General features: G+C 45.6%; 6 protein-coding genes across 6 annotated transcripts; 3 read left to right on the top strand and 3 right to left on the bottom strand.

The window, feature by feature from the left end:
* Positions 1 to 87: 87 nt before the first annotated feature.
* Positions 88 to 1,830, top strand: TREMEDRAFT_64583 (uncharacterized protein; the record flags this gene model as incomplete). Its single annotated transcript, XM_007006790.1, has 9 exons — positions 88 to 277; positions 343 to 576; positions 756 to 896; positions 922 to 1,036; positions 1,141 to 1,199; positions 1,280 to 1,411; positions 1,511 to 1,554; positions 1,600 to 1,653; positions 1,708 to 1,830. 9 exons carry the CDS (start codon positions 88 to 90, stop codon positions 1,828 to 1,830), a joined length of 1,092 nt encoding a protein of 363 aa, XP_007006852.1.
* An 86-nt stretch (positions 1,831 to 1,916) lies between these two features.
* On the bottom strand, positions 1,917 to 4,631 carry TREMEDRAFT_74548 (uncharacterized protein). Its single transcript, XM_007006867.1, has 10 exons — positions 4,318 to 4,631; positions 3,977 to 4,122; positions 3,759 to 3,848; positions 3,468 to 3,647; positions 3,363 to 3,393; positions 3,104 to 3,118; positions 2,835 to 3,058; positions 2,294 to 2,539; positions 2,196 to 2,218; positions 1,917 to 2,096 (listed from the first exon to the last, which is right to left on the bottom strand). Exons 1-10 carry the CDS (start codon positions 4,540 to 4,542, stop codon positions 1,993 to 1,995), a joined length of 1,284 nt encoding a protein of 427 aa, XP_007006929.1. The 5' UTR covers positions 4,543 to 4,631; the 3' UTR covers positions 1,917 to 1,992.
* Positions 4,632 to 4,742: 111 nt separating this feature from the next.
* TREMEDRAFT_45309 (uncharacterized protein) lies at positions 4,743 to 6,225 on the top strand. The gene is made up of 7 exons (XM_007006680.1): positions 4,743 to 4,813; positions 4,859 to 4,984; positions 5,306 to 5,436; positions 5,624 to 5,668; positions 5,729 to 5,794; positions 5,919 to 5,946; positions 6,118 to 6,225. Exons 1-7 carry the CDS (start codon positions 4,780 to 4,782, stop codon positions 6,174 to 6,176), a joined length of 489 nt encoding a protein of 162 aa, XP_007006742.1. The 5' UTR covers positions 4,743 to 4,779; the 3' UTR covers positions 6,177 to 6,225.
* An 81-nt stretch (positions 6,226 to 6,306) lies between these two features.
* On the bottom strand, positions 6,307 to 7,356 carry TREMEDRAFT_64580 (uncharacterized protein; the record flags this gene model as incomplete). Its single annotated transcript, XM_007006789.1, has 8 exons — positions 6,307 to 6,315; positions 6,377 to 6,452; positions 6,613 to 6,679; positions 6,721 to 6,738; positions 6,780 to 6,864; positions 6,990 to 7,049; positions 7,151 to 7,272; positions 7,326 to 7,356. The coding sequence occupies 8 exons, from the start codon at positions 7,354 to 7,356 to the stop codon at positions 6,307 to 6,309; spliced, it is 468 nt and encodes a 155-aa protein (XP_007006851.1).
* Positions 7,357 to 7,726: 370 nt separating this feature from the next.
* On the top strand, positions 7,727 to 10,368 carry TREMEDRAFT_45306 (uncharacterized protein; the record flags this gene model as incomplete). Its single annotated transcript, XM_007006679.1, has 7 exons — positions 7,727 to 7,938; positions 8,284 to 8,398; positions 8,517 to 8,767; positions 8,880 to 9,129; positions 9,177 to 9,299; positions 9,446 to 9,739; positions 9,938 to 10,368. Exons 1-7 carry the CDS (start codon positions 7,858 to 7,860, stop codon positions 10,366 to 10,368), a joined length of 1,545 nt encoding a protein of 514 aa, XP_007006741.1. The 5' UTR covers positions 7,727 to 7,857.
* Positions 10,369 to 10,468: 100 nt separating this feature from the next.
* On the bottom strand, positions 10,469 to 12,956 carry TREMEDRAFT_40462 (uncharacterized protein). Its single transcript, XM_007006663.1, has 13 exons — positions 12,848 to 12,956; positions 12,719 to 12,778; positions 12,495 to 12,667; positions 12,243 to 12,444; positions 12,092 to 12,180; positions 11,999 to 12,045; positions 11,897 to 11,924; positions 11,690 to 11,853; positions 11,562 to 11,606; positions 11,381 to 11,514; positions 11,206 to 11,271; positions 10,862 to 11,002; positions 10,469 to 10,696 (listed from the first exon to the last, which is right to left on the bottom strand). The coding sequence occupies exons 1-13, from the start codon at positions 12,922 to 12,924 to the stop codon at positions 10,609 to 10,611; spliced, it is 1,314 nt and encodes a 437-aa protein (XP_007006725.1). The 5' UTR covers positions 12,925 to 12,956; the 3' UTR covers positions 10,469 to 10,608.
* Between the last annotated feature and the right edge of the window lie 58 nt (positions 12,957 to 13,014).

The raw sequence follows: 13,014 nt of genomic DNA, 5'->3' as shown, positions 1-13,014 counted from the left end.
AAACGAAACCTAGGCACGCCTACATTTACCAAGTTTGCCAAAAGTCGATTTGCCACCTGCAACCAATGATGAATGTGACATTGAACCATGGCCCCCTCACCATGTAGCCTTTGTCATACAGCCAGAGCTCTAGTGAAACGTCCAAAGACAGGACAGCAAGTTTGTAAATCATGTTTCTACTCCGTGTTCGAAACCGAGGTTCATAACACCATCACTGAGGGGCAAGGTATCTTTCATCGAGGAGAAAAAGTAGCTATAGGAGCTAGTGGAGGTAAAGGTCAGTTTGCATTCCATCCCTGTCTCCGTCTCTATAGCTCTATAGTGCAGTAGCTGATATATCAGATTCAACCGTCCTTGCTCATGTCCTCACGCTTTTGAATCAGAGATACGATTATGGTTTGGATCTCTATCTTCTATCAATAGACGAAGGCATCACAGGGTATAGGGACGATTCTTTGGAGACGGTCAAACAGAATCAGGTGGAATATGGTCTGCCGTTGAAGATTCTTTCGTATAATGAGTTGTATGGATGGACCATGGATCGGATCGTCGAGCAAGTCGGGAGGAAGAATAATTGTATGTTCTTTGAATTGCTTCCCCCTCATCATTCCCTCACCTTAAAATTTCGCCTTGTGCCCACTGTCAATGCCATTATCTGTGGGATTGTCAAAGAGTCCTCAAATGCATAGAGAGGATTCATGTGCTTCTTAAGTCATGATTCGGAAAGGCTTTTGTACAAGATGGCTAATCCATAGGTACTTTTTGCGGTGTATTCCGACGGCAAGCATTAGACAGAGGTGCAGCTCAATTAGGCATAGATCATATTGTCACCGGTCACAATGCAGATGATATGGCTGAGACTGTTCTTATGAATAGTAAGATCACAGCTCTCGAACGTCCCGATCAATTAGCTGATCGTAGTCATGCGTGGTGATATTGCTCGATTGGGGAGAAGTATGGCTTTGACAACTCAAAGTGAAGATACTATCAAACGTAGTAAACCTTTCAAGTATGCGTATGAGAAGGAAATTGTCATGTGTGTACATCTTACCTCCTCTTTTCTATCTTACTTTTTCTTTTACTGGCATGTCCTGAACAAATTAGTCTCGCTTCATAGATGGGATTTGTTCTAAATGTTAGGTACGCATACTTCAAGAAGCTCACTTATTTCTCTACGGAATGTATCTACGCTCCAGATGGTGAGTGATCAAACCATCTTCTTTCCCAATCTTGATATGTATTTGGAGGTGGGGAAGTTAGGAGGTGACACTGATCATAGCTTATCGAGGACACGCACGGGTTTTCCTGAAAGATCTTGAAGCTATTCGTCCCTCGGCCATAATAGACATTATTCACTCAGGTGAAACTTTTGTTTTGGAGCAAAGCGTCCAAAAGGGGTTAAAAGAAATGCGTACGTTCCCTCTCTCTCTCCTCTTCTCCCCCACTTCTTTCCTGGTAGCTTGAGTGTTGAGGTGTGCAAATGATGAGTGAGCGATGTGCTGACATGTAGAAACATGTCTCCGTTGTGGTTACATCTCCTCCAACGATTTATGTGTACGTTCCTTCAGACTTTTCTAATAGTCTTACTGATCAAATCAGAAAGCTTGTGCTCTTTTAGAAGGTCTCGAAGCTGGTTTGGACCGTTCAGCCCTGGTTGGTTTCCTCTCGTCCTCCCGCCCACTTGATAGTGACGATCTAATAAGATAGAAACAAGGTCAGAGTACCTTGTCCGTAGTCCCAGAGGGACATCGTATCATTCCTCGATTCGAACGACCCGTACCCATCGCTGTAGAAGGTATCGAGCGAGCAGTACAATCCCTTGCTCTGTGATATTACGACAATTCTCATTTTCAACACTACGACCATCTTCAACATCGCCTTGCTCGAATCATCCTGTCACAGTCTGAGTATTATCATGTAGCACTTTGCATATGCATCATCTTGTCATACAACAAATGTACAAGTATTGGTATAATACATGGTTTATGAACCTTATTTCATGTCCACATCGGAATGAATGAGATGGAATGGTTGTTGTGGATATCTTTGTCGTAATCGCGCATGAAGATCAGGTTCAGCAATTTGAGATTCTCCCACTACTCATCAGCCCCATTTCCACCACCAATTACACAGGTCTGAGGCTATAACATTTGTCAACGAGGCAAGTCAGAGACAATGTCAGATGAGATACTTACGTTGATTACCCAATGTCAACCAACTGCTCATTAGCTCCTTATCGTCTCTCGCTAGGACTGGAATGAGAATTGGGGGACAGAGGTACGGGTAGACTCACCCTGGACGAATATTATGTTTCCTACCAAACAATTCCAACTTTCTCCCATGAGGTGCTAATCGTTCCAAAACCCCATAAACCTCATCAGGCTTCCGACTAGTCTCCCGGACTTCAGCAACGACGACGTCCGTATCGACTCCTCTGCGCAGGGCGCGAAGGGCAGGGGAAGTTTGCCATGGGATTGGGAAATTAGGAGGATGATCAGGAGGTAGTTTGACAGCTAGAAGGAGATGTTCGCATGTATGACTGATGATCAATCCTATCACTCCTTGCTCATCCTGAACATTCCTCTTTATCTCCGAGGAGTGGAATCGTGTATCGCAGTTTTTTCGTGAGGATAACATTCCGTGCAAGGTTGCTTCAACAGCCTTGGAAGATACTTGTTTCATATTACAACCAAGTCATTGGCTGTGACCATTATTCACTTTGCGATTGGAGGTGGAAGTTCAAGTGGATGGAATTGGATTCCAGGTACGTGAATGAGGTCAAGGATGGGTAAATGGGAGATCTGTAAAGGCGGAGGGATCAGAAGAAGACTCACTTGAGCCAATGACCGGTACGTCCAGTTCGTATCAACCTCTGTAATTGGTTGGTCTTCACCCATACTAACTCATCTACCCTTTTGTAGCCCCAAAGAGAGATCAATTCTCTTCCTAATTCCATTGCCCGACCCGTCACCCAGAGCGCTAAGATACCCCAGTCCGGTTGAAGAGAAGGTAATGGGAGACGACGCATCTCGTCATCTGTCATTGTTCCATATGGCAGCTAAATGTTATTTCGTGTGTGTTGCTACGATTCTCAACTACTAACCGACATGTGAATATCCTGATGATTAGTCCCTGTCAATTTGATCATTGTCATACCACTCCCTCAATCTTATCTGGGTATCCGGGTGACTGTGTGACATGGTGGGTGGGGGGAGGGGGGGGGGGGGGGGGGTATATGAAAGAGGGGGGAAATGGGGATTGCAGAAAATAAAAGGGCAAAGCCCCTTTTTGGACTCAAATTTAGAGCGGAACGAGATGATAGCAATGTCCTATACGTAGAGGGAAAGAAGGGAAAGACTTACCCATGGTGGATCAGCAACGATAACCTGAAATCTTTTTGTCAACTCAGGCAACTACCAACATTGACTGTGAAGGAAAGAAGGTAAAAAGTCGATGAGAGGACTCACTGTCCAAGTAAGGAATAATCAAAAGATCGAATATCGCAGTGAATCCATTGTGCTTCTGATACACCTTTCACTTCGATATTCGGTAATAACCTTTCACGTATGATCTTCGGCAATGGAGGTTGATCAGGCGGGTGGATAGGATGACTCGAGGTAGTGGGTACCACTTGGAAATGTAAATATCTACAAGATCAGTTCTATTCACAATCTTACAGATTTATCTTGACGTCTTCGAGGTTATCAACCATGACAATCAGAAGAGGGTAAGGGTGTGAAATATGAGAGACAGCTCACCGACATTCCTTACCCCCTCTTGGACCTGGTCCGTCTCCGAGTGAAGGGTTCGAAGCGAACATTGGGTCTCCATAACAGAGGTTGAGGTACCTACCCATCAGCTCCCTGTCTAGACAATTTGGCACTAACGGATCAAGAGAGATCCGCTTGTGAAGGTGTCCAATTTGAAAACGGTGGCGAGATACGACCAATCAGGTTTCGTGGGGAAAAGGACGTACGAACAGTAGCCCAAGGATGGATCTGTCCATGGTCGAATGATAGGCTCGTAATGTACTTTCTCGCAATTTTGTCGGTGTTGTTTGCAAGCGCTGAGGGTGGTATATGAACATATGGGGTTGAAGGGTTTTGGGTTCTGAGCTCTGCCCTAGATGAATCAGATTCGTCACTTCCATATCCCACACAAATCCATTTCTGCTCTGCATTGAATCGAATGGAAGTAAGCAGAACTAGGGTTTGAGATAGCATAATTTGTAGACGAATGGAAATCAAGGCAGGTCAATTGGGTAGGTATGAGCAAGAGAGCGGGGCGACAGGATAGAAGGCGAAGGGTCGAACTCACAGCTATCCTCCTTAATCTCGTTTGAGCAGTTTCGACATTCAATAACCCCTCTAGGTCCCTCACCAGCTTCAGATCATACACTCCATGCACCGTGCTCGACGTAACCGTATGATTTGCGTTTGATGCTGAAGGAAAAGACGTAGTCATAATAATCTCTTTCGTAGTGGAGAGATCGGACGGTCGGGTGGTAGAGGAAGGTACGAATGGTGGTGCTGTAGCTTGCATAATTCTTTTCTCTCCTTGTGTATTTGAACTTCTCTTCTCGCTATCAAGTCCCGTCAATTCATCAGCAGGAGTTTGAACTGGGTAGAATTAGTGGACGAGTAAGGTATGAAGAGGTGAAACCGAAAAGTGAACGTGTTGAATTTGGATTTAACATTCCAACATTCCAACATTCCACCTTCCTCCTCTTCCGTCTTCCTATCTTCTTATCTCGCCTTTTGAGAGGTATAGATCATCACCATGATCAACTACGTAATGCTAGTCTCCCGACAAGGTATATCTCATCACTCGTACACTTAGGAAAAACTGACGAAGATAGGGAAAGTCAGATTGGCAAAGTGGTTCCAGACTTTACCTAGCAAGACAAAAACCAAGATTGTTAAGGATGTCACTCAGCTCGTCCTTGCTAGAAGAACGAGAATGTGTAATTTTCTTGAATATAAAGGTGAGTCATTCTTCCTGCTCTATCCTCGTCATGCGCTCGCCACACAGCTCTGGCTTTGCTGGACTGTTTGACACCTGATAGGGTGCAAAAGGATACAGGAGAGACCATCATACCTGGCTCGTATGTCATTTTCCGATGGTTGCGAGTGTGACTCAAATGGAATGGGTTGTCGAAGTCCCATTCTACGATTTGTCATGAGTGCAAGCCCCTGCATGATAGGTTGGGGTACAAAACAGAGAGTATGAAAATGGGGCAAGAGCCAGGGCTTGAAGATCGGTGGTGGTATTGATTACGGGAGGAGGGCGATGTTGACCAATGCAGATACCAAAATCATTTACCGTCGTTACGCCTCATTATTCTTCGTCTGCTCAATTTCTACATCCGACAACGAACTCATCACACTCGAGGTGATCCATCGATACGTCGAAGTGCTCGATCGGTATTTTGGTAATGTAAGTGTCATCACCGTCTCCTTTCTTCGTCCCTCCACCTCACCTTTTCAGAGTCATACGTCAATGACACTGAAAATCTTCGACTCATCTACACAAATGCTTCTTCATTTGCCTAAAATTTGCCCAAGGAAGGGCAGTATGGAGAAAACCCCAGAGGAGAGATTAAAGTGTTGGAACTGATGTACAGGTGTGCGAACTGGATTTGATTTTCAACTTCCAAAAGGCGTATGCTGTGGGTATCATGTCTTGACTTTTCTGGGAGGGAAAGAGGAAGGTTGAAGCTGATGGGAAGATTTTGGACGAACTCATCATTGCTGGGGAATTACAGGAATCTTCTAAGAAGGCAGTGCTGCGGATCGTACGTTCATTGACTTTCTCCACCATCGCTCAGCCTACTCCAGAAACAGAAACCTACCAGCTCGCTATCTGTTCATATCTTTAACGTGTACACACAACCAGGAGATCTGTAGACTTACGACCAGGTCGCGCAGTCCGACGCGATAGAAGAGGGTGAGTCCCTCGCTGTCAATCTGCGAGAAAGCGGATTCACATGATTCTCAAGGTCTCGCTGTGGGTCCGGTGTCTGCATATCCCGAATCACCGCCAATCTACCCTGGAATAAGACAGGGAATGTAGAACAAAGTATGGACAGAGTACAGATTGGGTAAGCTGATGCCTCAGCCGAGACGTCGGAAGACTCTTTGGCTCGTTTGGGCAGTTTGACTGGTATCCGGGCGTGAATAGATGATAATGTGCAAATCCTCATGGACCCATGTATACAATACGCACAACTGAGCACCTACAACAAACAACGTTAATTCCTACGTATATCGTTTCACACGCCACCATGATTGGGGTCATTTCTATTGTCTACACCGTCTGTAAAGTCAGCTGGTGACAGGAATGGCATGGGCCGGGGGAAATGATGGATCATACTCACATCATCGTCATATACCCATTTTGTCTTTTTCGGGTTATCGGGCGCTGTTCTGACGTATCTGTCATTCCCTTCTGGTCTTTTGATCAGTCCCCGGCCCATCAAGTCATGCTATCTTCTTCCTGCTTTCTCGTGAATGCTCCGAATCCTGCCACGGCAATCGATTCATTCTGCCACGTATGCGGAGGGGGAACGTACGAATCAAAGGAGAAAGTTGGAGGAAAAAAGATCAAACATACCGTTCCTTCTTCTTGTTACTCGCTAACATGGATTGCATAGTGATGCAAATGCTCACGGCCGTTAACACTACGTCGTCAGCCGACTTACCATGTCACTAGAAGACATACCGGGAGACCACTCGTTCCCTTTGGTATCAGCGAAAGTTGTCATTTTTATGCTCACTCACCAAATATGGATGCGCAAATATGACCGTTAGAATAGACGTGGGGATGTAAAGGGGGCTGATACTGATCGTCCGCTATGAAGGTGACCTATTGATTATCAGTACTGTCCGGCCGAAATTGTATACATGGTTTGTAGGTATGATACGGCAGTTGATTGAGAAGAGAAAGGTAGTGGGCCATAGAAACAAGGATGAGACATATGAGAAACATACCTGAGGACAATCAATAGGATATCGATCACTAAAGATCAGTCGGAGTGCGAATTGTTCTCCCTACCCGTCAGCTAACTTGATCCATTCACATGTACCTCCGCAAGACATGAAGTAAATACTTGTATGGAGCTGGAGGTTGTCGTATAACACAAATATCTCACCTTGTATATGGTCTCATCGCCCAGAACGCAGATCAGGAACACCCATTCATCTACTGATTCGGTGGAGAGTGGTATGATACCTGCTGGCGTTCCCTTCTCTTGTATATCCTTGAGTTCTTTCACTGAATAATCAATATTGAGCGTCCCATACTGTGAAGAAGATGATGGAACTCACTCAAACGTTTGGTCGAGAGACGGAGGGCCATGGCGGCAAGTGAGGGCGATGGTGGGGGAAAGGAGTGGCGTGAGCTGAGTGTGGCGAGATTAGTGGAGAGTATTTCTTCCACTGTCTTTTATGTAATTCCAGAGCACTCGGTGTTCTATGAATCAAGCTGTAGACCAAGACACTTTATGATGTTGAAGATGATGTGAGGATACAGAACAGCAAGTGAAGAGACGGAGTCGAGAACACATAGGATCGACCCTTTCACTCCTTCCCATGCGGGGCACCGCTCAATAGAGTGCCACAGTCAAATGTCGGGTGTAATCCCGCTCCTCTAGTCTCTCGGCGTTTCGTGCACATCAAGTGGGCAAACGTTGAAACGATTCACTTCTTTCTTCCCTAGGTGGCCGATACAGGTGTCGTACAAGGTGTTACCTCTACTGAGTGTAATGTGTGGGGATTGAGGCAAAGTAACGTCTTGTCCTGACTTACTGACTGATTCAATCGTACAAGCCACTCTTCAACGATCGGAGAGGTTCTCGCCATGGAATACGAGGCTCTCGACATTGACCCGGGTGTGGAATGGAGGTTTGAGCTGGAGGCTGATGAGGAGATGGCTGTACGGGTGAGTCGCATGTTCTTCCACTTTTTGATATAGAACAACGGAATGGCTTCATACTTCGTGAGTGATTTTGCGTCTCCCGTTTTTGCGTGAGTGTGCTGACCGTTGAGCCGTCCAATTCCCTCTTCATGTTCAGTCTCACTAGTGTTGTCGTTGAAGACCCTGCGTTGTAGTGTCCAGCATGTCATAAATCATATCTTGTCCTGTATCTATCTGGTCATCCACTCTCATTCCCGTGTCAACTGCGTCTCCTTTTTCACGATCACATGTGGAGATGCCCAGTGTTTAATGCGTCCGTGAAAACCCCGTATGAATTCTGACCATGACTGACACTTGTCTCCTCTACAGGTGGCTTCCGGCTCTGTCTCAATCAATGCGGAAGAATTACCCCCGTCAACTTGGTATCCGATTCATAAACTCACCAAATCGGCCATTTACGCACACGAACCCGCTCAAATAGAAGGTTGGTTTCACTCGTTTCGTCATGTCTCACACCTGTTCCCTGATACTGACGGCTCGGCATTCATTTACGTGCACAGGCATTCAGTCAGGTGTATGTCATGGAACTTACTGACTATCAGTATCTTCACTACCCGCGTCCCATTATGCCTCATCATCGACGAACCAGTCACAAATTCTCTCACTTCATCTCGCTTTGGAACAAAGACGGATTCTTGCTAAACGGGTTTCAGACGGGACAATAGGACCCAGAGTCATGCTTGTGGGACCGACCAGTTCAGGAAAGACGACCGTAGCGAAGAATTTGGTGAATCTCGCTTTGAGTGCAGGGATGGGTTGGACGCCGTGCGTAGTAGGCTTAGATCCTTCTTCTGTGAGTGGTCCATCTGAACGTTCCATGTGTTGATTCATGGCTTGTCCAAAGGCGGAACTTATACACATATAATAATATGGGACGAATGTAATTGAGACATGACTTATGACAGCCCGCCAACCTCATACCCGGTTCGATATCCCTCTCCTTACCTTCACATCCCCTTCCAACTCATCATGTGGCTCACCCATTCGGTTCCTCTCCTACTTCTCTCCCTTCAAGCACCCTGGCTGCGGATGTGTCGACCGTAGGGTGGTGGTATGGCCATACCGAGCCCTCTACCAAGGGTTCGGATATATGGAAAAAGCTCGTTTCGGCTATGGGTGAAAGATGGAAAGAGCGTTGTGCCAAAGACCCCATCGGTGAGTTGATCATCTTGACATTGAGCCGAGCAATATTGAAGTCAAAGCCGCTGCTTCGGGTTTGATAATGGACACACCGAGTGCATTCACAAATCCTACTTTGGGAACTAAAAAAGATGATCCTAAAGCTCGATACGCTTTGGTATTGCAAGCTATTCAGACATTTGACAGTGGGTACTATCTCCCTACGTCCCCAATCTCCTTTTTCATCTTCAAATCTCTCCTTTCTATCACGCTGCTTGATGATTCATTCACCTGTCGATTCGTATGAATTGATGTAGGTCCTGAAACCCAAGATCACTCACTAAATATGCAGTCGATGTGATCGTCGTTATCGGACATGAAAAACTCACCATCGACCTTTTACGTCTCCTTCCTTCTTCCATAAAAGTCCTGCGTCTTCCCAAATCAGGTGGTGTGGTGGATAATGATGACACTTACCGCGAACTGGTGCATGCCTTTCAAGTCAGATGTTATTTTTATGGTGAACCACCTATCTCAAAGACCATTCAGGCTCTGAGAGGTGAATCAGTCCCTAGGGAACTGGGCTTAACGCCTTATTCCTTCCAGATAGGGTGGGAAACATTGATTGTTCTGAGGGTCGGGGAGGGTGAGTGAAATTTGGGTTTTTCATCTTTTCACTCTTTATAAATCTTCTTCCCATATGGACCGAACATCATCTCTTGATCACAACTCAGTACTTCATCAAATCACGGAGCCATTGGTCAAGATGTTATTTGTCGGCTCTTATCCTCGATGCACCTGAGCAGTGTTAGAATAGACGGGAAAACCTAATTCTAATCACCAGAACATTCAGCCCCTTCCTCAGCTCTTCCACTCGGTTCAAGTCGAATGCTCTCACCTACCCGTCTCACTCGTGTCGATCCATCCGGTCCGGCTCATACTGTCCGTTTACTCAACACAGTCCTCGCTATCGTGGCTATACGTCCAGATGATCGAATACCAAAACCGACTTCCGTCAATAAATCCGCCCCGACTATTATCAAATCCCCAAAGAAAGAAGAGGGAGATGATGGGGAAGAGGAAGAAAAGGAGGAAGATGATTTAGATGATGTACCTTATAAAGAAGAAGTAGGATGGAGGGAAGTACTTGGTTTTGTGGTGATTACCAATATAGATTCTCAAAGAAGGAAATATACTCTGTTATCCCCTACTCCGGGTAAGTTACCAAGTACTGTTGCTATCGCTGGTTCGGTCGAATGGGTGGATTCGGAATGAAAATCATAACTATTTTCAAAGATGTGTAATGCAGATGAATCAATTGTGTTAATTCTGAAAGGGTTTATCATATCAGAGCATTATTGATGAGTTTGATAGTAGCTCGCATTATTGCATACCGCATAGACCTTTCATTAGATGGACGAGAAGGTAACTAAGGCAGGGAATGTTGGTTGTGATGGACAATTTCGACAGGTTATGAAGAGGGGATTATTCGTCATTATTTGAACATGAATTAAATCACTCCGCCTTGCCATCTTTCAACACTGGTTTCTCTTCTTCCTCATCATCAGACCGTTCGTCCCTCCTATCATTAAATACGAGCGCACTGAACATCAGTCTTTCGGATCATATCAACTTTCACTCTTCCCTGGCTCCGAAGCCGATGTCATCGAGTAAGGTATGAAGATAGATGTTCAAGCAGAATGACAGGCCGGTCAAGCGAACGGGTGGAGTAACGATATTTTTGAGAGGAGAAAAGTACTGTACTGACCGGAAAAGAATACGCATGAGGAGGTAATACCATAACAAGTTTATCACTTGCAATAAAGCGATAGGGATGAAGATTTGCCATTGCATCCAAGGTGGCATCCATTTGTCTCTCCATGGGTCGAATACTTGTCTGTTTGCCTCTCTGGCGGAGTCAGCTTCAGTCCGTCCTATTCCTTTGCTCATCGAGCTGGGCAAGGGAGATTGGGGTGGTCCATAACGATCACAAAGTCCACGATGCTTGGGTCCATTAAGACATCATAAAGTCGCGCCAGGAGCAATAATCAGAGGGGTAAAGGAAGGGAGGGTGATTGAAGGTGGATACAGGAGAGATCAGGAAAGACTAACGGAATGAGATGCCATTCAGAATATACCGAGTAGAGAATTTTGATATTGAGATAATGACGCATGTACCTGTTCATAAGCTAGAATCCATCGAAACCTTCTTCAGTCCCGTTACCAAGTGACCAGCCGCGTCGGATCACAACAACGAGAATGCAAAATGAGGCGAATATGTACTCACGTCCAAACCACCAGAAAGACCAAGAAAGGAGGCACCGATTTGCTCTCGTCGATATAGTTGACACATTTGGAAAACCCAATGAAAGTGTCTGATACGTCCATCGTGACGAAGATGGATACTCCGATATATGTGAGCTGAAATTCAGCCGTGTTGTCGGAAAAAAGGAAAATGATGAACCTACGTTTTCGATATAACTCCATCCGATCAACCACAGGGTGACGATGTGCTGATGGATCAGCCTGCAGCTTGTCAAATACTCATGTCTGATAACAGGACGTAAGACTACAGGATAGGAGAAGGATCACACACATGGGCTATCAACTCGTAGTAATCTTTCCTCGGCTTTTCCACTTTTAGCACCATGATCATACTTTGTTGCAACCAATATGCCGCTTGCATGAGGTAATAAAGCTTGAGTTCTAGTGTCATTTCCCTATGAGGATATTCCAACCAGAAATGTTCGGTTCGGTACCCTGTCCGTCAGCCGAAGTTGGTCGGAACATGGATGATGCTCACACCAAGTGGATAGACCGTGCATTACATACTATTTTGTTAGCTGTCACCAGAGACCCAGCTGTCAACGGGCATGGAGAAGAAGTGTTGGACGATTTCACTCACAATCCCGCACCCGCTTAGGATACCGAAATAAAAGAGAGCGTAACCCTCTGACCATCAACTTGACTCATCTCAACAGAAAGACTATGTACTTACGCTCAGTGAACCTCATGATCTTTGATCGTTTAATTTTGAACCAATAGGCTAATGGTCGTAACACATATAGCGTCATACTCTGCCTCACCCTTTCTTTTCAGCTGATTGCACCAATCCGATAAAATCAGCTTGGAGGGAATAATTGACTCACAGAGACCACCATACGGTATGCCACAAAACGAACGCCCAATCTCCCCAAGCCTTAGTATACTTTCCATTTGCCGTTTTCCCACTCAAAAACAAGCAAGCTGCAAATGGGTTGGGGGTTTCCGGTGAGAGTATCCCGAGATGTACCAATGCCAGATGATTGAGGTACAAAACAGGCATGATCATCATGAGTTTCAAAGAGGATGCTGCCTTGTCAGCTGCGTTGGAAAGTTGTGTTTGGCTGAAAACTGCTCACATGGAATGGTCATCCATCTGAACGAGATAAGATCTTTTAGAAATCCTTTGGTGTAATACATATCACCCAGAACTAGATCATCACTCGGCCTTGGTCTTGATCTACCTGAAAGAGGTTTGATTTCGCTTTTCCCTTGATTTGCAGAACCAGCCTGACCTTGGATTTTATGACCACTGTCACCTCGTCAGCGATCAATCATCTCAATGAAGTCATCGATAACTTACGCATGGTGGGCGTGTCCATGACTGTGACTTGATGTAGCTTGCGAGTTGAGAGGTACCTGTCTGTCCATCAATACCCCCTCAAAGTAAACATCCAGCCAACGGGAGCTGAAGGAAGACGAAATGGCTCACTCGAGGGCGTTGGTGACACTGCTTGAACGTCTACGTGATGCACCACCAGCTGCGACTCCTAATCCAGAGCCTGACATGGCGGTGAGAAGGAAGAGTTCAAGGAGTCAACAGGTGGGAGAGATGGATCACAGTCAAAAAGCCGCTAGGGACCTGGTACTCGGGCACGC

This window comes from Tremella mesenterica (genome assembly GCF_000271645.1).
Source record: "Tremella mesenterica DSM 1558 unplaced genomic scaffold TREMEscaffold_11, whole genome shotgun sequence".
NCBI classification, from domain to species: Eukaryota; Fungi; Basidiomycota; class Tremellomycetes; order Tremellales; family Tremellaceae; genus Tremella; species Tremella mesenterica.
The sequence above is the reverse complement of the archived record's forward strand: the minus strand, read 5'-3'. Positions and strand labels throughout refer to the sequence as shown.

Excerpts from the sequence above, each read along its gene's own strand:
- TREMEDRAFT_45309 (XM_007006680.1), top strand. The coding sequence starts at position 4,780 with ATGATCAACTACGTAATGCTAGTCTCCCGACAAG. Across the intron at positions 5,437-5,623 it reads TCGATCGGTATTTTGGTAAT|GTGTGCGAACTGGATTTGAT; the intron begins GTAAGTGTCATC and ends ACTGATGTACAG. Across the intron at positions 5,795-5,918 it reads AGAAGGCAGTGCTGCGGATC|GTCGCGCAGTCCGACGCGAT; the intron begins GTACGTTCATTG and ends ACTTACGACCAG.
- TREMEDRAFT_74548 (XM_007006867.1), bottom strand. The coding sequence starts at position 4,542 with ATGCAAGCTACAGCACCACCATTCGTACCTTCCTCTACCACCCGACCG. Across the intron at positions 3,648-3,758 it reads AGAGGGGGTAAGGAATGTCG|ATATTTACATTTCCAAGTGG; the intron begins GTGAGCTGTCTC and ends CTGATCTTGTAG. Across the intron at positions 2,540-2,834 it reads CGTACCGGTCATTGGCTCAA|TCATACATGCGAACATCTCC; the intron begins GTGAGTCTTCTT and ends ATTGATCATCAG.
- TREMEDRAFT_40462 (XM_007006663.1), bottom strand. The coding sequence starts at position 12,924 with ATGTCAGGCTCTGGATTAGGAGTCGCAGCTGGTGGTGCATCACGTAGA. Across the intron at positions 12,046-12,091 it reads GATCATGAGGTTCACTGAGC|AGGGTTACGCTCTCTTTTAT; the intron begins GTAAGTACATAG and ends GTTGATGGTCAG. Across the intron at positions 11,607-11,689 it reads ACTACGAGTTGATAGCCCAT|CACATCGTCACCCTGTGGTT; the intron begins GTGTGTGATCCT and ends CTGATCCATCAG.